Source organism: Hermetia illucens, chromosome 4 (assembly GCF_905115235.1).
Source record: "Hermetia illucens chromosome 4, iHerIll2.2.curated.20191125, whole genome shotgun sequence".
Taxonomy (NCBI): domain Eukaryota; kingdom Metazoa; phylum Arthropoda; class Insecta; order Diptera; family Stratiomyidae; genus Hermetia; species Hermetia illucens.
The window spans coordinates 61001149-61027412 of NC_051852.1; the positions used below are offsets into that span (position 1 = coordinate 61001149).

A 26264-nucleotide genomic window follows, 5' to 3' on the forward strand; every position below is an offset into this window, starting at 1 on the left:
TATATATGTACATAATGGTATTAAGTTCATTACCAAATTTACTTGTTAAAGTAACAAACACCATCGAGTGAAAACCGCTTCCAATTCATTATCCGTTGGAGAACATGCACATATTTCTGTCCCTCTTTAAACGGGTTGGTATTATTAGCAGCAATTACAAACCTTTCTGTACTTTCTTTATTTTTAGCCGGCCCTTGCCCTATACAACATCACGATGCTAACGAAAATACTAGCGTCTGTATGAAGGAAAAATCTTTGCAACCATTCTTTCCTAAATTGAAGAAAATGCAATTTGCCTATTAAAAGGAACAAAACATTCTTCACAAACAAAAGCTCAACTTTTATAAATTTCGTCTCTTCCCTTTTTCTCACAGTTTTGTTCTCATTGCGAAGTACTTACCAACCCTCAACTTCTTGATGGGCCATTCAACCCGGTAGTATTTTATGATTTATTATAATGAGAATCATAATTTTCTCCTTAAGACAATTTCATGTATTTGTGCTAGCCGGTAGTAAGAATGAAGGACCATACTAGTCACTGTTGGTTTTCGTCCAGTTTTCTCCTTTCTTCCTTCCACAGTCATTGTTAAGTGGGGAAAGCAACTTAATGACTTCTCTGTCCATCCAACCGGTTTGTTCACTCATCTTGCATTAACGAGAATGCAGAGTACGTAGCCGGTAGGTAGAAGAGTGAAAAGTACAAACAAACCTACCTACAAATATGTTTTCCAAATAAGGTGAAACGTAGAGCAGTTTTATAAACTTACCACGTGGAGCTTACGAGATTGCAGAGGGATAGAATCAGTGTCGAGTTATGGAGAAGACTGAATATCATTACAGAAGTTTAATGAGAGATTGTAAAAAGGGCTGCTAGTGAAAGGATTGGGTAGGACTTGAACGCAGAAAGAAACACTCTTCTATGCAAACAGGTGTTAATGACGAAGTCAAACTAGTCTTACAATTCATTTTTGATGTAGGAAATTATCATCTCTAAGTAATTACGAGCATGTTGTGAACTGTTTAGAGTCGAATGCAAAGTAGAAAGAACCCTTTGTTTCTATTGTGGTAGGTGCATGACAGCAAATCTGCCGTTCCGCACTGCAGGCGTTTCTAGACTGAGTGCTCTCCAAATTATGTCGCATTAACTTAAAATACCAAAGAATCCCGCTTTTTGCCTGGGAAATTTCTTCTGTCAGGTGTGATGCTGTGATTGAGAAAGTTGGTACTAATTTTTTAGTCCTATGCTATGAAATGATTGGCGGTTTGATAGAAGCAGGCCTATACGTATACAAAAGGCATTCGCATTCCCTCAGACATATATATATGTGACATCTAAACAAACAGACAATACTTTCTCAAATTTATTAGAAAACAGGAAAGACAGGTTGAAGTTGGAAAAAGAGTTATGGAGAAAATATATATAAGCAAAGCTTATAATAATTAGTCATGACTAAACACTAACTTTCATATCTTTTGCGCTTGTCTCTTTTCATTTTATTGACTAAACCATACGAATTAAAATATGAAACAATGTAAATGTTTTTCTACCTAAATAAAAGAAATAGTATTACTGCTAACACCTTAATCCGAAATCCCATATAACTTCAACTTCGAATTCCGACAGAATGTGTTCACCCACCCACCACATTTCAAGCAATTCCCTTTACCATCACCAAAGAAGTTCTAGTATCTCACAACAAAGTTAATCCAAGCAATTTCTCAAAAGAAGAATAAAACACACTTTCTGACGGCCAACCCCAATACGGTACCATCACCGTTTTCAAAACTGAGCGAATTATTTAACTCAAATCGCTTCTTTCAGCCGCAACCTGGGTGAAGTGATGCTTCGCAACTAGCATCCTTTCTGATCAACTCATCAACGAGCCTCTCAGCTCCAAGATTTACCGCAGTGTCGTTTGCGTTGTCGCTGTCTATCGTTCCGGAAGCTGGGCACTTCAGGTCTGTGTTAAAGGTGTTGTGTTCATCTTATTTGAGGAACTTTCTATGCACGTTTTTCTTTTCCTACATAGTTCAAAATTCAAAAGATTTCTTCATATATTTTCAAGCTTTCAGCCTATTACCACATACATATGTATATACGCAATTACCTATCTAAATTGATAGCACGTATCTATATATTTCCGCTTTGCTCCATGCACCAAAGCAACATATATATGTATAAAGTTTGATTGGCAATAGTACCAACGTAGATATATATATATGTATCCATCTGGATGGGGCATTACCCACAAACTTCATTAACATATACATATGCATAGGTCTGTCTCGACTAATTGATAGTGATATATACAAATAACTAAAAAGATCCAAAAAGGAAAACGAATTCACTTGGAATACAAAATTTTAACCTTTTATACCTTTGTAAATTATAATTGATTCCCAGAATTCGGTCTTATATTATCATTTATGGTGGTCAATTAATACTTTTTGAATTGTTTTTATTTTTGTTATTGCGTGAAATATAGGGGGTGAGGGCTCAAAATGTGAACCCCACAGAGTGAAATAGTTTCGTTCTCAGAACCTATCTAACCAAAAAATCTGAAAACATAACGGTAAGTCTATACAAAATTTAGGCCTCAGAATACATCTTGTTCCGATATCTGCTCAAATACAGTTAATAATGGTATAATACCATTAACTAACTAAACAAAGTTATAGAAGGTCAAAATTTTATATTTCACGTGAATGTATTGCACTCTCTCTCAGACGTGTACGTCATCATTCTATATGTAAAGTGAATCCATATGAACGGCGGTACGCATGGGATCACTTGACACGTTTTGCACTGTTGTTACCTTGGATAGAACTTCGAGGGAAACGCCCCGAAAAAGGGAAGATGAAGACAATCTAGCAAACAAAAGACTATTTAAGAAAATATTCGCGAATCAGATTTTGACGTCATAACAGTGGGATGCCATACAGTCTTTTCCCCGACTGATGGCATTCTCAGAAAGCACATTTCATTTTCTAATTTATTTCTTCGCCTTCAAGAAATACATCAGTCATTTGAAAGCAGCGTGGGTCAGGAAATCTAAGCCTCCCACCATTAACTGGACTTCAAATCCTCAAATGTACATTCCTCCTCCGCAACTTTCAATCTAAAAATTTCCACTTCCAAACATTTTAAAAGTCGAAACAATCTGAAAATTTTCAAATCTCTTAACAACATTTCATTTATATTTTTTTCTAATGTTTATACCACTTCATCCCCATGTTTATATGCTGAAATTTCAAAAATAGAAAATGAATTTTCCGAAATTATCGCAGCCGGCTCACGTCCCAAGCGTTTTAATGCCAAATGGAAGAAAAAGCATGTGGTGTTTTCAATATCTCCGTTCCTTACATCCGATTTATTTTAACTTTCGTCAACAGCACATTCAGCACGGTTGAGGTCATGGATGATGTTTGTCGTGTATCATCACTATCAACATCAGCATCAATAACATCACCATGAAGATTCTATTAATAGGGTTCCACACACTGAAAAGTAGTGTGCATTTGGTTTCAGAGGAATTCCTACAATCGTTTGTATTTGTATACAAAATTGTTAATATATTCTTCGAGTCCAGTAACATCCTATTGAAACCCATCAGTAGAACTTTCTTAAGAAACTGTGAGGAGTAATATTACTAGTTTTCAATGTAGAATAACTTTAGGATACTAATTAAAAAACATACGAATTCGAAAGCTTCCTGTCTCTAACTATTCATAACTTCCAAATCTGGTTTTGATTTATCTATACTCTGTATCTATCACAGAATTATGATATTCACTATTTCTTCGGACTGGCTTCATTAAAAATTTAAAACAATGCAACTGAAATTAATCTAGACTCTGAGAGCAGCCAAATATATGTATGAGTATAAGTACCTACGTAAGAGGTAATTCCTACGCATATATGTATATCTCTTGACAATCCATGACTGTTTATTTCCACGAATTTTAAAGCAACCGTTCTGAAATATTCGTAGATAAACAATATGAATATAATTGGTAGTGATGTAGGTGTTGCGATATCAATATTTATTATTTGCGTATTTGAACTTTAAACCAGGGAAAACCCAGTGTCTCAATTCCAATAATCACACTAAACAATTAAGTGTCTAAGTTTATTTTAAAGAACTGTGTGCCCAGTAAAAAAACTGAATGAAATTATTGCTAAACATTTCTGGAAAAAAGGCTACTAAAAATTTCTATAGAGAGGCTGTCACCTTTTTACAATAGAAAATTTTTGTGCAAGCTAGAGAATAATCAAAGTATAAGAATGGTATTAGGAGAACAATTTTTGCTTTTCCGTTAGGAAATTCATTGATAAAAGATTAAGTTTGTAGATCTCCAGATTATTTATATATATATCTTGAAATTCTAAAAATTGTCTATATTGAACTTACTTTTAAATCACGGTGAACAATACCACGATTATGACAATATTCCACAGCCGATAAAATTTGCCAAAATTTAAAACGGGCATCCCGCTCAGGCATGCGACCGTACTTGGCAATGAAATCTGCAAGTAAAATTAATCAGAGTGAAATTATGCGGTGTTTCCAACGATTAATTAATTGAAATAATAAAACTTGTTGTTTCTTTTTCGTTGGTGTGGGTATTTATTCTTGCAAATACCGATATTTCGGGAACCACTTGTTCCCTTCATCAGTGCAAACAAGTTTGCTCATCTATAGACATTATATTCTATTTATACTACTCTATATTATAATTACGTCTAAAAACTTATATCTAGGTCCTGAAAAAGAAAATAAATATTTAATTTAACTACCTAATAGCTAATGTATCTTAAAACTTATATCTAGGTCCTGAAAAAGAATATTTAATTCACTTCCTAATAGCTAATTTATCAATCCTAAAACAAGACGAGATTATTTTACTTTTCTAAACAATGGGGAATAGCAATTACCCAAATCTGAGTTCAACCTAGTGTCAACCGGTTGTTTGTTGATGAACCAGCTTTCGTAAGCATCCAGTTGGTTAGTCTTTCTTACTTGCTTTAGGACTTTCAAGTCATCAGCGCTTACTTTATGGCCGCATTCGACCATATGTTTTGCCACCATAGATTTAGTGGGTTTTCGGGAGTGCTTTACAGCCAGCTCTGCCTCCTTCATGTGCTCCCTAAATCTAGTGGTTGCCAATCTTTTTGTCTGCCCGATATATACCTTCGGGCAATCCGAGCAGGCGATTTTATAGATGCCGCTCATCTCTTCCACCGTTTTTGGATCTTTTTCCCCCGCCAGCTGGGTTTTTAGCTGGTAGATACGGCTTGATCCTACCAGCTGTATGTCAAACCTTTTTAATGTCCTTTGTATGTGTTTGGACAAGTTTGAGAAGGTGACACTTGATCTTTTCTGAGCAGTTAAGGTTGATTGTTGGCTATAGAGTGTAGTAAGATTACTACGTTCTAACCTTCGGGTGTGTTTCTTAATCATTGTTTCTATGGTGGCGCTGGGGTACCCGTTCTTCATAGCCGTGTCCAAGATATAGAGTTTTTCGCTCAGGTAGTCTTCCTCAGTGAGCGGGATTGTTAAGAGGCGGTGGATCATGGTGCCATAAGCAGCCATTTTGTGTTGGTAGCTGTGGAACGAAGTGGCCGGGATGGTGCGTTGAGTGCTGGTCGGTTTCCTGAAAATAGAAAAGGTAACTTGTCCATTTTGACGTTTGATTGTCAAATCTAGGAAAGCCAATTGATTATTTGCTTCAATCTCATGGCTGAAGGTTATTTTAGGGTGCAGCGTGTTGATTTTATCCAGCATATTTTGGATATTTGTGTCTGGGATCACTGCCAAAATGTCGTCCGTAAAAAACTCAAAAGAATTGATTGAGAGATTGAGTGCAGTGGGGACTTTGGCGGATAATGAACGACTAGTGTCATTTGACGTCAAAGCTCTATTCCCAAGCACGCCTGTAAGAGAAGCCATAACAAAATTTGAAGAGTGGCTATTACGGTTTGGCTCGACCCCAGAATGGAGGAAAAAGGCCAAACAATATGCGAGGTTGGCTTCCCTCTGCATGAGTGAGAACTATTTCACTTTCAGGGGTAAATATTTCAAAACGACCTCAGGTGTAGCGATGGGCAATCCCCTCTCCCCACTCCTTAGTGAAATTTTCATGGCATCACTAGAGGAAAAAATGGAGGAGGATGGATTATTGCCAAATAAATGGTTCAGGTACGTGGACGACATTTTGGCAGTGATCCCAGACACAAATATCCAAAATATGCTGGATAAAATCAACACGCTGCACCCTAAAATAACCTTCAGCCATGAGATTGAAGCAAATAATCAATTGGCTTTCCTAGATTTGACAATCAAACGTCAAAATGGACAAGTTACCTTTTCTATTTTCAGGAAACCGACCAGCACTCAACGCACCATCCCGGCCACTTCGTTCCACAGCTACCAACACAAAATGGCTGCTTATGGCACCATGATCCACCGCCTCTTAACAATCCCGCTCACTGAGGAAGACTACCTGAGCGAAAAACTCTATATCTTGGACACGGCTATGAAGAACGGGTACCCCAGCGCCACCATAGAAACAATGATTAAGAAACACACCCGAAGGTTAGAACGTAGTAATCTTACTACACTCTATAGCCAACAATCAACCTTAACTGCTCAGAAAAGATCAAGTGTCACCTTCTCAAACTTGTCCAAACACATACAAAGGACATTAAAAAGGTTTGACATACAGCTGGTAGGATCAAGCCGTATCTACCAGCTAAAAACCCAGCTGGCGGGGGAAAAAGATCCAAAAACGGTGGAAGAGATGAGCGGCATCTATAAAATCGCCTGCTCGGATTGCCCGAAGGTATATATCGGGCAGACAAAAAGATTGGCAACCACTAGATTTAGGGAGCACATGAAGGAGGCAGAGCTGGCTGTAAAGCACTCCCGAAAACCCACTAAATCTATGGTGGCAAAACATATGGTCGAATGCGGCCATAAAGTAAGCGCTGATGACTTGAAAGTCCTAAAGCAAGTAAGAAAGACTAACCAACTGGATGCTTACGAAAGCTGGTTCATCAACAAACAACCGGTTGACACTAGGTTGAACTCAGATTTGGGTAATTGCTATTCCCCATTGTTTAGAAAAGTAAAATAATCTCGTCTTGTTTTAGGATTGATAAATTAGCTATTAGGAAGTGAATTAAATATTCTTTTTCAGGACCTAGATATAAGTTTTAAGATACATTAGCTATTAGGTAGTTAAATTAAATATTTATTTTCTTTTTCAGGACCTAGATATAAGTTTTTAGACGTAATTATAATATAGAGTAGTATAAATAGAATATAATGTCTATAGATGAGCAAACTTGTTTGCACTGATGAAGGGAACAAGTGGTTCCCGAAATATCGGTATTTGCAAGAATAAATACCCACACCAACGAAAAAGAAACAACAAGTTTTATTATTTCAAGTAAAATTAAATAAAATGAATTTTTTGCAGAACATTTTTCATACTACTAAACAACTACTATACTCTTCTTCTTCTTTAGCCTTTGTCCCGTTCGGTAGCTGGTTCGGGTCGTACTAAAGGATATTTGAACATTGAATTTAATACTTACCAAAAATTTCTCCTTGACTAGCATATTCAGAAACTATATAAATCATATTTTTCGTTTCCATAACCTGAAACCAAAGGAAATATATTCAAATTAACGAGGCACAAAATCAGTAGAACAGAGTATAAATTATAAATAAAAATAACATTTGTCGAAGCATAAAAGACTTGTCATCTAGTAAAACTTATATTTGCCTAAACTAGTAATATGCTAAATACAAGAAATTTCTAAATAACATAATACCAGCAAAAGGCTTTAAGGGTAACTCCCACAAAGTTTCTAGGCTCTTTTTGACAGTTGGGGTCTCCTACAAAACACTTTCAAAACAATTGCACTCGATGAAGCTGGATACCTTTCATGTATTTCAGAAAAGCCGCATCTTGCAAAGTTCTTCTTCCTTCAATGGTAGAAATTTTCTCGAATATAATAACAAACAAGCTAACGTTAAATTTGGTCCTCACATATCATATTCAATAACCAAATCATTCATGAAAGAAAGAGATCCTAACAGTGAATCTAAAGCCAAATAATTTGCTTCAAAGGTTTCTTACACTCTGATAATGATTCTAAAAGTAAGAGAATTTAGGGGCCACCATCGTCGACAGACAATCCTAATTCACAAGGAACTCAATTGGTATTGGACAGGCAATTTGATCTGATAGCAAAGAAATTGTAAAAACTTCTTCGAAAGTCCATTTCGGGTCCGCTGCTAAACCCCGTGTCCGCTAAAGCCATTGTCAAGCCGTTTTCCTGTTTTCGATCCAACCATATAACTGATTCGTGGAAATACACAAAATTACTTTACTGTAATCGACAGAAGTTGAGAATTATCAAGAAATAAGGACACAGAAAACTCTAGCAAAAATTTTCCGAAACAATTAACGCATAAAATTTACGACGCGAACTAAAGTGATTTATACAGATCGACGTTAATTTTCCATTGAAATAATTCCAGAAGGAAGCTCAAAAGTTAGGGTGAGAATAACAAATGATTAGGAGGCACCGATGTCTTTATATGAGAACATTGTTGTCACTAAATAGGGACAAGTGGTCAAATACCCATTGGCAAAATAGATATGGAAACAAGCAGTCATACTTGAATGAATACCACACCAACTTCGATAAAAAGCAAATCAAACTTCGTTCTATTTCTATAGCACCTATGACATTGATATTGACTTTGTTTTAAGACCAGACTTACTTCTAGGTTCCTGACATTTCGTGGAAGTCTCCATACAAGTGCAGAGGTGGCTTAAATTTTGTTTCTTCAAATGTAGCTGTAGTATCAAATAAAAGCTCTTAGTCTAAAAACTTGAAGTGAGACCGGACTCCTTGCTAGCAAGTATTCAACTGACAAATCGTGATTGAGTCCCTATATGAAATCTAGACCTGAAAAGACGTCCCATCCCGCTATCCATTCAATTGAAATTAATAATCATATCATAGTTGCTCGAAAAGTCCATTTAATTTCCTCCTAGTTACATAAAATGTCACAGCAACATAAATCAGTATAAAAGACACCATGCTCAGAACAACACAGTTTTACAGATCTAAGTTTGTGCTGGTCGTGTGATTTAATTGCACTTTAAGGTATCGTGGATTATTAATATTACATCAAAATGAAGCAGCTATGCATCCAAAAGCTGTTGAGGCTGTGAGGCTGGTTTATTCATACCTGACCGGCCGAAGAAATTGTTTCTCAATAGAACATTTTTTTATCAGTAAGATAAGCGAAATATAAACAAACAGGGAAACCGGAAGCAACTCGTATGTAAATGCTTCAGGTATAAAAGGTTTTCTGTTCCCTTATGTGAGGAACGATCAGTGCATCACAGTTCCGTGTGTACATAGTTTAGAATTCAATTGCTCTCTATTTTTGAAAGAGCCGTTTACGCAAATAATATTATCTGGAAAGCACTACATTGATAATAGTCAACCTCATACTAGGAGTTCAACATTATTAGCCAATGTGAAATAGCTCACCTACAGCAGATGCAAACAAGTCAGAATAGTAGAAGCTGGCCGCTTCTAGTAGAAAGGTTTTGTATGCATCTTATGTTAGCAACTCTCTGTGCACGTCTTCGTACATACATAGCGAAGAATTCAAAACAATTCTTCATACATTTCCAAACTTCAAAATATATTTAGAATATATTTAGATACTAAAACATACCTGCATTTACAATATACATAGTACACATAATAAAATAGATTCGCACGCTTCAACTTATATGGAAAAGGGATCCCATGATTCACGCGCTATTCAGCTAAACTTGTCGTATTTTGCCATTCATTAATTCCAATTGAGAGGCTACTATACTGGCTACTATACTGGCTATAACCACAGCACTACTATACTGGCTATAACCACAGCAGTGTTTTTTACATCTTTTCCTAGAAATAATAACTACCTACCTCGATCATCAAAAAAAGTACAAAATAAAAATCACGGCTCTATTCAACGAAAGCACGTTACCTTCAATTACGGAGAAAGAGCTATGCAAAATCTGCGTAATGAGCGAAAATGAAGCCCCATTCCAAGAGAGCTTTGAAGTAAGCAGTGAAAACTAGATAAGGAGCATATCGCCACAAATATTCTACTGCAAAATAGCACAATTGGTAAACTTAAGACAGTAAAATGAAAACCAATACTCATATATACAGATACATTGTGATACGAATTGAGGGCTGTAGAGAAATTGACTCCCTGCCCAAATGGCTTTGCGACAGAACATAGTTAGGCCCAGTTTTGTGGTTTGTTGTTATATTTTCTCGACACTAAGGAGTCAAAAATAAATTCTAATGATGTTGCGGCACATATTAAGAAAACATTAATAAAAATATCCCCATTAATCTGGCATACTAATGTCTGTTGTATTGCATCTAATTTTCTCAAACATAACCATAATTGCATACAAATATTTTCATTATGAATTGTCCTCCTCCCAGGTCAATACATTCGAAATATTTCTGCAGCAATAAAACGTGAAACATTATCATAATTGAATAATCAAAACATTTGATCATTGTAACCATAATAACAACACATAGTGAATAGTAATGGAGAGTAATTGACTACCATATTCGCAGCCATAGACGTAGTAGCTGAAGCCATTTATTTTATTTATACGGATATGTTATCGCAAGCGACCTTTCCTGGACCGAAATTTTATATTTGTGTCGTCTAAAACAATTTATTTCGATGTTGTGAATTTCTAGTCAAGTTTATTGACTTACATTCACGCTTGTTGTGTTACAGCCACGACAATGCTTTGGCAAAATAAGTGTTCTTGCGAAATGAATTAATGAATGGCCCGGAAGCATGCAATCTGAATTGAAATGGCCAACATCAAATTTTTAAATGCCACTGACGATTCTTCTTTCTTTTCCTGGCTCGAAAGGAAGGAAATCACCAGACCGTCACAACAATTAACCTTGGTTTTCTCTCCCTAAAAGCAAGACATATATTGGGCGCTACAATTCTCCTAACTTAACATCGCCTGGACTTACTCTCGAGCAGCTGATCTCATCATCATGATCGTATTCATTCTATCTCGATCTCTAAATCTGAAGAAGCTGCCTGTTTGGGACTTTTCCTTTTCTTCACTGCAGTCTACACTTACTTAGCCCCCGTATATTCTTGACCGGTATTTGGTCGGCAGCAATCCATTTCAGTAAATTTCTTTCTGTTTTATCGCATTAACTTAACAGGATTCTAAATTTTTTCTGCATCCAGTTGCAGTTAGCGGCTATGATTGGAGAGATGCTCAAAAAATCAAAAAAATCGACGTTCTCCTAGGTTCGATGCCGCGTTTTGTGCACTAAATCACTTCACTGTACTACATATATTTCACCTGGTAAGAACGGCGGCCGTCTTATATGTTATGTCCAAACCCTATTCCTGGAATTTAGTTGCTCTTGATCCAGTGTTGCATCCGGATAGCTGTGTGGTTAGAGCACAAGGTTGCCATACGGAAGGTCGCGGTACAAACCTCACTGGGGACAGCTCAGTTTTGAATGAGTACCTCAGTCAAACCAAGGTAATAATCTCGTGCGAGCACAATGCTGATCACATTGCCTCCTATAGGGTACAATAATCCTGTAATATAACGTTACACTCTTGAATGAAGTGCTCTAACAAACTTCAAGGCCATGATCCAATTGGATTGTTGCGTCAACGATTATTATTATTATTGACCTAATGTTAAGCACTAAATCTAGCATCAAATCAGTAACTAGCATCATAGCTGCGACATACAAGTTGACATCAGTTGGCAACAGATCGGCAATGAAAACCTTGCTAAATTTAGTACCAGCTTTGGGCTCGGCTTCTAGTTAATCTGTCAACAATCATTTAAGCCTTGGTCGGCTAAATAGGTTCTTCCAAAAAACCTGTCATCTACGTTTTTGAGTCTTTATATCTTCCATGGAACTGGACAGGAGAACACAACCAACGGACAGGTGACGGTGGAGCCGAGATTATTGATAAAATGTAGGAAGAGTAGGGGGCCAAGTATAGTACCTTGGAGAACACTACAGGAAGAAGAGAAGGAACGAAATGAGTAACCGTGAAAAGCAACTCTGCAAGAACGGTATGAAAAATAGGAGGAAAACCAGAAGATGATTCAGGGAGAAAATTGAATAGAGGGAGTTTGGAGAAAAGAATATTATGGTAAATGGTATCATAGGCTTTGGAAAAGTCAGTATAAATAACATGTCGTGAATTAAATCATTTAGCAGCAAAGTTGGTAAATACCAGAAGATTTAAGGCCGTAGATCTTTGACAATGAAGTAACCGAAGTATGTGGTCAGCCAATCGTTGACGTAAAAAAAATTTAATACGTTCATATTAATTTGAAAATAAGCCGCCACAAAGAAGGGTTACGTTTATCCCCGCCCGCAACAAAAACAAGTCGGGAAACCGGAAGCTGGACGCTTCAGGTACGAAAGGTTTTGTGTATTTCTTAGTACGTAGCACGTAATATATCCATATATTATGTGAGAGTATCCACTTTCGGGTGATATTGACATTCATAGTCTCCAATTTTCAAAGAAGCAACAAATTTGAGGTATTATAACTTTCTTAGTAATAGTGCGATTTCCACCAAACTTGGTAAGATCATGCTCTATAATATAGCCTATATCACTGCATTTCATGGTACTAGGATGAACTTAAGGGGGGTTTCTAACCAATTACAAAAAATTATAGTAATATACTATTATTAACTTTATTTAAACAGATATCGGCATGGAAGGTATTTCGAAGCCCAGGCACCATATAGTGGCAGCCTCCTGATTTTTTTCAGATTTTTCGGTTTGGTAGTTTCTGAGAATGGCCCCCTTAAAGAAGTGATCACTTTCAACCCCCCGCGCTCCCCACCCTTCCAACGAATATCAAAACTAAGATCGGCTTTGAAAAGTACTAATCGAGACCTTTAATTTGATACCCCACATGACTATATTTGATGAAAAAAAATTTTACACCCCCCTTTTGCATGTATGGATGAAATTTGATGTAAAAGGATGTAATTCACTGTATGCGTGAGCGTTCACAGTTCCCACCTTTCTACCAAATTGGGTGTCAATCGCTTCGACTTTGAAAGATGATTCTTAGGATATATTCTATCGAATTAGTAAACAACAAAAAACTACTAAAATGATTTTTTTCTGACTACAGAATGAATATCATAAGAACTTCGCACTCGGTTTATTAAAAGTATTGAAAAGAAACTGCCAAGCACTTTTTCTTATAGACCGTAATCTCAGGGAGGTATGGAAAGCGTGTAAAATATCACACCGCAAAGTGCTCGTAAAAACAATTCACAATTAGCCTCAAATCGTTGGCGATAGGAATGCTTTCCCCACTGTGTTCAGTTATTGGCTTAGCTTCCCTTCAAATGGGAAAAAAACGCAAGACCATGAATAGAAATTGTGCCCATAATCCTGATAATAATTTATGAACAATTCCACGATGCTCGGATCAAGGTCCACAGAATAAAACTTACTAGAATTCTTTCGATTATAATACTATGTACATGAATAACATATACATATACATGTATTTAAATTTGCGACCTTGGTTGAATGGGAAATTATGCCATGATTTCATGAATCATATAATGTAAAAGCTTTCCTTATATCTGAATTGATTTGGATCTTATGAAATCAAAATATATATAAGCGCTTAATGAAAAGTTAATAAACAAAAATGTTGGATTTCGAACACAACCTAGAATATAAATTAAAAAGTATGAAAAGCAAAGCAGTTTAGTTTAATTTAGAAGGAATATTACTTGGCGTTTGTCGTGCAAGATATATATAGATAATAAGGTGGGTTCTGGAAATCTGCATGGTTCAGAAAATGAGTGAGGAGCTATGGTGACTTTAATCATAATAATGACTGAAAGATTTGCCATAATTTGTGGAGATTTGCCAAGAAATCAGTTGAGTTTCATGTGACCCGCGACAAACGCTATCAGCAGTTTATGTTATTGGTTGAATGTCATAGAAGAGGTGATGACATTTGCTTATAATAGACCACTTAAGTTGTTGTTAGGCTGTTCATGTCTTTGTGCGAATAAACTCATTTTTCACTCCAAAAGCTCAATACAAAACAGATAATTCGAGACGAGATAAGGTTCGGAAAATACTACAAAATCTTATCACACTCATCGATAAAGCAGATGATACTACGAGATAGGGATCACTTTCTTGTCAAATAACGTATCGCAAGAAAACTAGCACTTGTCAGTTTTCCAATAAATCAAGTAATAGCGAAAGTTTTAAACTACTTTCGGGTATTATTTCAAATTACATTACTTCTGATGGAAATTCCCTTAAATCTTATCCGCTATTGGTAACTAAAAACAGTGTAAAACTGTTGTGTTTCACAATGTCTCCATACAACATTCGCAATTGCCATAAACCCTGCAATTAGTTAAAAAGAATAGGGAAGTCAAGACCTTCTGCATAGAGTATAAAACAAGTCGAAAGCCGGAAGGTTCAGGTATCAAATGTTTTATGTGTTTCTTACGCACGAATAATTGAGCGTATAGCTGTTCGATTTATATGTAGGTCGTAATGTTTATGTATTTAATATGACAGTCTTGGGTTGCAGTATAGTTGCGCATAAGGGACAGCTTCGTCTACTGTAACAGTAGTATTTTAACCAAACTTCTCAGTTTCATGCTTTATATTATATTATAGCTAACGAATACGTTACCGCGAAATAATTATAGGATGACCTTAAGAGGTTCCCACTCAATCTGCTAAAATTTAAATTCAATTTCAGAAAATATTAATTGTGACTTTTCCATATGCCTATATTTGATGGAAAAAATTAATGAATGGTGAATGTGATGCTATCCTTCGCAACTGGAGAAAATCTGCACCGAAGATATGATGCCTGATGTGTCCATAGGCGGGGCACATATGATGTAACAGATATGTTCGGTTCTGACAAGAAAATTTTGGTGTGTCTAGCAGGATTTAGGCTCCGCCAACTGTCAATGTCGGAAGCTTCTTCTCAGTTTTTGACGATAGCCTAAGCCAATGCTACTGGTTGCTGGTTCCGGTCCCGGCATGAGGGAGATTGAACCTTCTTATGCAAAAGCATCCGACATTTCATTTTCCTCTATGCCACGATAAAAAGTTACCCAGAATAGGTCCACCGTATTGAATCTAGAGATAGAGTTCAAACGGTTTCTGTACTCCTGAACGATTTTCGAGGTGATCAAAGGACTACTCAATGCCCTCAATGCAGTCTGGCTGTCACTGCAGATTACGATGCGCCTGCCCTTCAATCACCCAGTTTGAAACCAAAGAATGAGGAGCAGACTCACAGGACTTTCCACGCTGGTAAGCAAGTTGCTTTTCATTAAGTGGGTGCGAACTAAGTGCGTTCTCACGAATATGATGCTCCAAACCTTTCAGCAAGAATGAAGTCAAACTGATCTGTCTGAAGTTCTTTGGATTAGAATAGTCATCTTTCTAAGGCTTCAGTACCTTAACCTTCTGCCAAGAGGCAGGCACATAGCTCAAAGCAAGACTTGCTAGAAAAGTATTTTTTTAGCAATTGCTCTAGGTGCTCCATACCCTCCTTTAGCATTGCTGCAATGTTCAAGGGCAGTATGACAGTTCTTACTTTTTCATAAGTAACAATCGCTTTCGCAGTGTTGCAGTACACCTTGTAGCACTTGCGTGTTGGAGGGGTTACAACAACCGCCAACTCTCACTTCTCTCACCCTTTCTCCCGGATGGTATACTTCCAGGAAAGCGTATACTGATTCCAGTCTGGAGCTCGTGAAAGCACCATCGGGTTTTCTAAGAGAGTCCAACTTGACCGACTTATCCCTTTTAAAGAATCTGCACAGCCTTGAAGTCTCTCCTTCGTCTTCCAGGTCCTCACAGTACGATCTAAAAAAGTCTCGTTTCGAACACCTAACGAGCCTGTTATATTCACGTTGTGAGTTCCGGAAGTTTAACCAGTCTTCATTCTTATTGCTTTTGCAAGCACGGTTCAGAACTAGCCTGGTTGATTTGCTGAGTTTTTGCAGTTCCCAGTTACACCAAGGAACCGTTTTACCGCTTTGTTTATCCCTTTATAGGAGTAAAGATAAACTAGAACAAGCGGCTTATGGATTCGCAAACCGGCCAAAAATAATAAATCTAATACAAACAGTCACAGCTAAAAGAAATGCAATGCCCTATCCAACAATAACTTCACAGTAGCAAATTTGCGCTTTCGGTCTTAAACAAACAAATATAATTTCCTTACAGGAAAAGGAAATATAGGCCACATTCGAAATTTTTCAAAATTTCTTAAACATCCGATGATGATTACACTTTATAATATTATAATATCATATACTGATCATCAGTTGATGACCTTAGTAGAACTACTAAAAGATATGAAAATGGCATAATCATAATCGTTGGAAGCCAATCCTTCTCTCGGATCGACTACAGCAGACCCTAAACGTCAACACTGTTAACTTGCTAAAAGCGGGAATAGTTCCTTCACAAATAGAAGGAAAATGAACAGTCAATTATTCACTTTGAACGATACTATCACTTCATTGTTATGAAACATCGTCATCCTTCCAATTTTATAGATCACAAATAGTTGCGGAAATTTCACTTAAATAATTAGACGTACCGGATAGCAATCAAAACAATTTGGAATTGCGAAAGCTCGATCGGTAATGGGGAAGAGAACCAAATATGATCTACAGGGCGTACATACGAAGCCATCATAAGGAAGTTAGAAGCCAATCAAAGTAATTTATCTTAAAAATAAAAAGGCAAAACAAAGGTGTCTAACTGCTAATATTCAATCTTATTAAACATATCTTCGCTACACCTTTAAATGAAGTCGGGAACAACACAAGGAACAACAGACTGCAACGCCAGACGATTATAACGAATATGAAAATATTCTGGATGGTCCCATCAGAAAGATGTAGAGGACACTCCACTCCTTCGGATATGTTGTCGGAAACCTAGTCATAAAATTCCTTCCAATACAATCATTAGAAAACGCAATAATGCGCAACCTTTGCACTTTGGCTTACAGCAAGAATTCCCATTATATAGCAGGGGTCAGTAGTATGGATCTGCAAGTAGTCAAAGTTAGTATCTTTTATAGATCTTTATCTACAAGAACATTTGCTCGATGCTTATAAAGGCAAACAGATCAACAATCTTTCGTCCAAAAAACATTTGAATGAGTCAAGTTTGGCCAAGACAAACGAGTCGAGATGATCTTCCTGTCGGCAAATTTGGGGACCGAAAAGGGCAAATAACTTTGCTACAAAAACTTTATACAATAGACCATTAATATCAAGATATTGTAGCTGTCACATACAACATGTGTAAGTAAAAAAATAACAAGAACAATATGTGATTTTGTCGATGTTGGTAAGCAATAATACCCTCGCAAATTTTCAAATAACCGTGAAAGTAGACGATAGAATCGTCCCTAAATTTTCGTCACTTTTGCGGTTATGGTTTAGTATGCATAATCCAAGGTTATCTCCAAAGGGCACCAAGCAATTGGTGCGCTAGCACTCAACAATGTCTTTTCAAAACCGACAGACGTACATACCCATTCATAGTTTAGTAATAAAAATTAGTTAAAACCGCTTTCAGATAATCTGACTTTCTATCACATGCATCGATAACAATTGACATGTGGCATTCTGAGATGTTCTTAAGTGAACCTATTTCGTTATTTATATTGAAGTTACCCATTGAATTTTTAGTTTTGTTCTGCATGTTATCTTATATGCTAATACGGAAAAATCGAGAAATATTTTAACGTTATTCAACTACTCACCTGATATAATTTTATGATGTGTGGATGATCAAGCCTTTTCATAATATCAACTTCCCGATAAACTTTTTTAAGATTTCCAGCGTCTAGTTGAGATTTATCAATGATTTTTATAGCCACCTGTAAATAAATAATAAAGTAACGTTAATATATTTCATAATAGTTTATTTTGCTTCTTTTCGTTTATTTTTATTGTGTGTATTGCAAAAACCATATTTGTCGTTGCATAAACAAATTGAGAATCTATTAATACAGAAAAATGACTTCTCGCAACAAAAATGTTACCTCTCATATGCAAATATGATCTAAAATCGGAATAATATATATATAAATAGAAAATGTTATATGGAAGACCGAATTAAACATTTCCTTTAAGCACGAGAAGAATAATACTGTGCATACTGTGCAAATATCCCAGCACATGTCCGCTATTTTCCTGCCTCCTGATATAGACAATGACTTCATACAAAGTGTAGAAAGTTAAAAGCTAAACGTTATTCATCGAAAACGACGAAAAGTCAACATATTTTTATTAGCTATTGTTCAGTACTCATATATAAGATACAAAGTATATATTGCCCGCCAACCTCTTTGCGCACGAATTGTTTGTAATTTTTCCAAATTTCGTTGTGTTTGTTACGTAGGTATATTCCATTTTTTGAAAAATATGTACATATATTTCATTTAGTTGACACAAGTTCACGTCATAGAGAGAATAAAAATAAACCGGGCGAAAGTAGGAAATCTTTTCTGAGACTCTGACATTCACAGAATTTGCAGTAAAGTTTTAGCTCCAGCACTTGATTGTGTTTGACGTTCGAATCGAAATAGAAGAAACTGATTTAAAAGGGATGATCACCGTTAATACACAAAAGTGATCAGAGTCTGATAGAGATTTGGTCTCGATCCACATGATGACTGCGTCCAAACACACTTGTGATTCACGGGGAATCAATGACACAACATTAAATTTTAGGTTGCAGGAAACCAAATAATATGAGCATTTTCTTGCAATTCATTTCATTTATGCCCGCTTACTGTGATCCTCTCAGGACAGCGCATCAATCACCTTTAAGCGCTTTTAGTGTCATTTTCTTATAAAGTACGTTTCGTAAGTATAACCTCAACATAAAGTTAATTATTTTATGATTGGATAGATCTCTCAGAACAATGGGCCATACATGTTGAGCCCCGACTCCCCTATGTTAATGGGATTCACAGACCACATGCTCTCATCAAATTTCATGACAATTGGTTTAGTCGTTTCCGAGTAAATCGGGTGTGATAGACAGGCAGACGGACACACAGACATCGAATCGATTTAAATAAGGACTTATTTTACACAAAACCTTTCAAAAGGGCTCGAGAGAAGTAGATTCTTCATAAATGGAACTTTAATATTTCTCTCGAATGTCAATTATTCCCGTTAATTATGACGTCAGCGTCTTGTTTCCATGGCTTAAGAGACAGTAAATTTGGGCGCAATTGATAGGTTTGAACTGCTGTAACTTTGATTCTTACAACCAGATTTACACGAAACTTGGCAGTATTATGCGCGATATTGTCATCTATGCTGTTGCAATTTAGTACTCCTAGGATTAACTTATATGGGTTTTTCAGTTGATTTCAAAAGTTGGTAATACAAGTTTATTTGAGCAAATATCGGAATGGCACATATGTTGAGGTCTCCTAATGAAAATGCACATCACCCTAAATTTTTGTAGATTTTTGTCTCGCTTTAGATCTGAACATTTTGACTCTTACTCGCGTGAATCAATTTGAATACGGTTTGGTTTTACAAAAAACCTTAAAAAAACTAAATATTACATGGGCAAGAACTATCTCAGATGTCATAATTCCATTTTTTTTATTCCACGGAAAACATACAAATTCTAGAATAGTTTTACGTATACATGTTTTGTTGAGGTAGCAATTAATATCTTTGCACAGTCAAAGTCTGATAAATTGGTTGTTTCTTTCTGCTATCTCTCCTCAAACATTTTTATCTTTCTTGTAGCGTAATTTGAAAAAAAAACGAATGTGAGATGTTGATAACGTTCTAGATTTGACTGGGACATGAAGAAATAATCAAATAAAATTTGGAGAGTAAACAAGGTCGAGGTAGCAAGTGATTTTGAAAAAAAACGAATGTAACGCGCCACATCTTATTCTCGTTAATCGTCTTACAAACTTATGGTACTAAGTAATCATTTTTTCTGGTAAAGCTGGAACCTGAAAGAACATATAATAATACATAAGTGTAGCTATTAATTCTTACTTCAATTCACATTACTTCAAATTTGAATACAGAGAAAATTACTTCTCACTAGAATGCAATGTACATGTCTTACGCGCAGTAGAATTGAAATGTCATATGGTCCCCACTCTATTGAGAACACTTCGACCACTCCCGTTTAATATATGTGCATACAAATAAACATCTATATGATTGCCATTAAAACCTGTTTATTTTCCAATTTTTCACCATTGGAGGCTTGCAAAAAAGGATATTGCGGCTGTTCAGTAAGGCGACCGAGTGCAGCAGAAATTTAGGGTTCGGTTTCGGCAGTGCATTATACATATGTTCAGTTGAAGCCTCATATGGGGCTTAAAAATTCCAGCATTGCTTCCAACCTGAAACATGTCAAATATTATATTTCATCCATCAGCTGCGTGATGTTTTAGTAATCAGCATGGCTAGTACAATGCTGCCTTGACACCAGAGCCTTCAGACAACAAGACACGCATTGACACTAAAATCACGTTATTACTTGAAAACTTGTTCATTTCTTATATTTATGTCTGTCATTGTTATATTTACTGATAAGAATATACTCTTTGGTAGCATTCGTTGTGGACGCGGCTAGAGAGCAAACCCAACAAAAGCTATTTGCTGATTATCAACGAACAGCAAGGCGAATCGAGGACAAGCTTGTCTATTCGCCTTCTTACAATAATAATTGATGATGCACAAGCCACGTACGATACTTACCGAGTCTTTATAATCTGGTAACAAGTAATTGCGTCATGTTTCCAGATACGACAGAATAATCAAATTAAAAGTACTTGCTATTTATTCAGTTTGTCAATGCCGTCTGAACTTGATTTCCATATGACTGAAGGTTCGAATTGAAGTTTTCTTCGATTATTTTTTCTTTTTCTTCTTTCTTATCCGAAGTTAACTTTTTGGTCAAATTGTTACCACTTTATTTTCAGTTAGGAAAGAACAAATCATTTTGCAGTAGGAGGTAAAAAGTTATGAAAGTATGAGAATATTTCGTTGAAGGTTTTGCAGATAAAGTAAAGTAAATGCAAAAAGTAAATCTTAGTGCAAACAAAAATATATTAAGAATATTCATTCTGTGTGCTTACCCTAATGCACAAATTCAGGCGAAATAGACAAACTTGACTTAGTTTAACTTTGCCAAAAGTACAATTTTCACCAAAATTTTCAATTTTGAATTACTCGGATAACTTCGAATATATAGTAATATAATATTACTTTTTTATTTGAACGAAGATCGGTATGTATTTTGAGACATCTTTTACATTTTTTTCAGATTTTTCGGTTTTGTTAGTTTCTAAGTATATATCCTGACTCATTTCAACGTTTTGACTCTTTGCTTCCTAACAACCGATGTCGATGTTTCTATAATGATTTGAAAGCCTCGCGACTCCATCCAGATCAGATCTATGAGCCAAGCGAAATAGCGCAATCAATCAACATGAGTCAACCCCGCTTCCCAACAGTACAAAGATGCCTTTGATGTGGCACAAACAAACAAATTGAACTAAGGATTAATAAGAACAAAACACGATGATATTGAGGGGCAGCCAGCCCCCCAGCCATCAAATTTATGTTCTCCGTAACCATCTTCTCACTTATTGTTATGATATCTCGAAAATCATTTTCCCAGATGCAATACCATCCATATATTCTTGTGACCTCATCGTTTATCCCACCACAAGGAATATACTACGTGGCTGGGCTCGTTTGAATTCATATTTTGACGAAGTCTGCTGCTACTTCACTAAATGAAAATTGGCTAAAAATAACAATAAATACAATAAAGCTTCCCACATAAGAAACTTGTCCTTAAAAATCCACACTTCTCTCATCCTCACAGTGGCTTATCAACGAGTACGATGGTGTCATTATTAACTCGAACCTATCCAACATAAATTACAGCAAGGATCTAAACTGTACAAAAGAGTGAGATCGCTGCGCTGGACTTCTTTCCAACAGTAAACTGAGAACAACTGTTTCCGGAGGTTTTGAATTAAGTTAAGACTATACAGTTAACGAACAGAAGGTTAACCAAAGTTTAGTGGAATATAATTCTATCCACGTTTTATTCGTTGTCTCTAACGTACGAAAAAGCTCAGAGAATAGGCCTGCTTTGTTACAATATATAAATAGAGTGTTTGAAGCAATTTGAGAATGTAAAACGGTAAACACCGCGCCAACCAATTTAAAATCACAGTTTAATCGCATTTCAAGGAACTTACTTCACTTGATCTAGGAACATCATAATTAAAGACAGCTTTGTAAATGTATTTCGTGACAACTGCTACTTTCTACAATTTCTCATTAAAATCGGACAGTAATCAGTCTCGATTGCTATACACTACCATAATTATCACAGTACATTGTCTGGATAATAACAATTTTCATCAATATATTGATCAGTGTATCTAAAGCTTAAATAAATATATAAATCACAACGTCAAACGCAAATCCCCGAGCTTATCACGAATCTCAGACATGATCAGCTCAATATTTCTTATATGTTTGCATAACATCTAATCTATTTTTACTGCAAAATAATTTTGCTCTAATTTTGCTCATTTCCTCTAAAGCATCATCATAACAATCGTATATCACTTTGCTTTTTTTCCGAGTTTTCTTTCCCGTCAACTATTTTTAAAGCTCACGAAACCTTGTTTTGTATGACTTCACAAAGTTTTGTCGCAAAATTCAATTGTTGTTTCTTTCTCAAGGAAGAAGATTTCTAACAAAATCACTCCACGCTTGCATGCTTACTAATGATATATTGCATTGTTAAGACACCAGCAACTTTCTAGTGCATACTTTGGACATCTTGCGGACATACATTTATCCGTATCCGTACCACGCACTGAATACGTTGAACTCTGACGTGCTATTCGCTGACTAACAAATATCTATGTTGCCATTTTTTGACGTCATTCAAATATAATTACCTATTATTAAGTACATTTTTCTTAGCAGAATACAACGGGAAATTGTGGTGAATTACCGGAATAATGAGTTTGTTTTTCGTTTTAAAAGTAATGTACATTTTCGAAAAATTTTTAATAATCAATGTAATAAATGAATTTGCGGAATCTACACAATCTTTTTATATCAAATAAACAAGTCATACTCTAGATAGTTTATGAATGATAACAACAAACGGATTTCGTTCAATCCATCTTACCTTCCCTGCGATTCTGACCAGAAGCGTGGAAAAAGCTACTAACTAGCATCAATTAAATTTAATCATCCAAATGATTATATTAGCATTCTTGGTCACAAACTTTAGAGTAGATAGAGGCAAACGAATGTCGTAAAATGACGCACACATGAGATGACAAATACATCTCTTACGGAAGCACAGGGAAAGATCTATCAAGTTCAATTTAACGCAGCATGACCATCCACCTAGAAATGATAATGTTCATTATAAGACTTCGTGAAAGTCGCTGACGCAATATACAGTATTCCCGGCCTTATTCTCGTACATGTACTACCTATGATCTAGTCAACAACCAAAACAAAACAATGAGTCCCAGACAATGATCCCCATAATCTTTTGCTTGATACACTTACGTACTGTGAAAAGAGGGTTCATGATGTGGGATTCTTTGGTCTTACGTATGAAATGCTGACGCAAAAGCACTTGCGCAGGCAGAAACGATGGTGCGATAATCAATATGTAAGAAAAAACTACATCTGAAAAGTATCAACTGAAACTGTAATAAAACGAAAGCCCTCACCCGTCTGGAACACGGTTACGGTTCCGTATCTTCTTAATTTATTTCAAGTGACTAAACTTTATATGACGCTATCGAACTGGATTCAAGTGTCACAGAGAAAGATATATTAGTCTCTAAATATAGCTATTGAAATGATTAAACTAATAAAAAACAAGTCAAGTTTTAAAGGCAATGGAATGCTATTTTTGTAATTTTTACTTTAACGAGATACTGCGTCACTTAGTCTGCAGAAGAAAGTTTTGACGTAGACGCATGCTTTTTTGACATCGAAATTGACAAACTTGTTTGAATTAACACATATGAAATATTTGAAGAAAAAAGATTTAAGCGTATCTGAATAGAATATCAAATGAGTTTATAATGCCGCGCGTTATCGATGTTGCAGTCCACGAGGATTTCTAAAGGTAAATCTAGGGTGAATAAATTTGAAAATCTATTTTTATTTCTAATTATGAATACTGGAGCCCAGAAATAGAATTTTCTGACGTAGCTTAAAAGACTTGTCAACGATTGGTGCTACATGTCAGTATATATCAGGTCGAATGCAGCAAATAACGTTAAGAAGCGAGATGTGCCAACAATAAAAATGAAATGCCTACATGTGAAAACAAGCGTGACGTAATACCTGCAATTAATCAAGTATAACAGCATGCTTAATTAATTTGGTCCTGAATTTTAACAAAAAACTAAATCAAGTAATCTCTCACTAACAAACCGAACAAGCTAATTCCACTCCCAAGAACTGGATACCAATTGATGGTCAATAATTGGAAAAAGTTAAACTACTCCAAATTTGGCTCCAACCCACATAATAGCCAGCCATCGAAGTAGAAGCATTTACAATTATCTAATTCAGCATACAACAATAATAGAAAAAAACAATAGCAAATAAGTTGAAAACCGGAAGTTCGACGCTTCAGATATGAAAGTTTTTTTCTTATTTTTTTGTAAGAATATTTAGGTCACAATGATTCCATTTGTACATAGCTCATAGACCATTACGTTAAACACGTTAGATTATTCACTTCAATATGATCCTAACATTTTAAAAGGTACAATCATTTTAGCCGCAAAAAGCAACTTTGATCCATTGTACCTTTGGCAAGGAAGGATTTCCACCAAAGTTTCTAGTATTATGCTGCATACTATGGCCTATATTACTGCTAAATTTAAAGGTTCTTAAGAGGGGTTATGGAAGATTTGCCAAATATAGTAATATACTATTATTAACTATATTTGAATAGATTAAAGGAATTTTAAAGCCTCGAGTTTCCCAATTTCAGCTTCTCCACCAAATTTCGTGTTAATAGAGGTAACTATTTTTGAAAAAAGTGCTTGTGACAGACGACAGTGAACCAACTTTAATAAGGTTTTATTCTCCATTCCACTAAACCACCTTGGAGGATATATGTACAGGAGTAGCAATTGCTGAAATTGGAAAAACGAAGGACTTCGAAGAACAAAAAGTAGCAGAAGAGTCTGATGAACTCGGTGAAAATGACGTACTTGATTTTGAATTAATGAGTGGTAAAGAAGAAATAGGACGATTGATTGATTGAGTGACACCTACACATTAGGTACCTATCATTTCTAATATGCTTATATGCTTTCTGGTTCAAAATAGTTAATAATATGTAGTGATTATTTTTTATTCGCTTCGTTTTATTTTTTTATTACCTACTGCTGGTTTATTCCCTAAATGATAACCATACAGAACTTTAAAAATAAAAGTTTTATTATCTTTTTTATCAAAGGCCGATATTATTATCATCTAGCAAATAAAACGTATCACTATCGTTAAGCGTTGTGTGGTAGTAGGTGGTAAGTAATAATATTATTAAATGATTTGACGAAAAATAGTATTGATAGATTTTGCGCAATAACTTTAGAAAACGTTTTCTTTTCCACCGGAACATGTTTTAGAAGGATTACTGCTAAAATTGCAAACATTCTATACTTATCTATTTAGTTTTTTAGGTTTAGCGCGACTTTCAGCGTCAACCAAAATAATTTTTAACGATTTTTTTAATTTGCTTTAATTTGCTCAGAAATTTTTGTCATTTTACTGCAAGTTTGTTTGACCACTTTTGGTTGGTTTAACACCTGAGCAACTCATACGCAAAATGGACAACCATATTTCTACAGGGGAAATCCCACAAAATTCGCCACAGGGGTTATCAAATTATTTTCAAAATAATAAGTTTTATTATACCTTTGGGTAACTTTAAATGCCAGTTGTTGTGCAGATTTAAAAAAAAAAATCTGGAATATATGCCATTCTGCCCAAATTTTCTATTTAAAAATCACAAGGTACTT

General features: G+C 35.7%; 1 protein-coding gene across 3 annotated transcripts in view; it reads right to left on the minus strand.

Annotated features, from left to right (window-relative positions):
• Nucleotides 1–26264, minus strand: part of LOC119654526 (serine/threonine-protein kinase SIK2-like) — a 175575-nt gene that overhangs the window by 30616 nt on the left and 118695 nt on the right. For all 3 annotated transcript variants that reach the window (XM_038059967.1, XM_038059966.1, XM_038059970.1), the window contains exons 3-5: nt 17934–18050; nt 7601–7664; nt 4413–4528 (exon numbers count right to left, since the gene is read on the minus strand). In XM_038059967.1, the coding sequence (XP_037915895.1) occupies nt 4413–4528; nt 7601–7664; nt 17934–18050 (297 nt within the window). The remainder of the gene's footprint in view (nt 1–4412; nt 4529–7600; nt 7665–17933; nt 18051–26264) is intronic.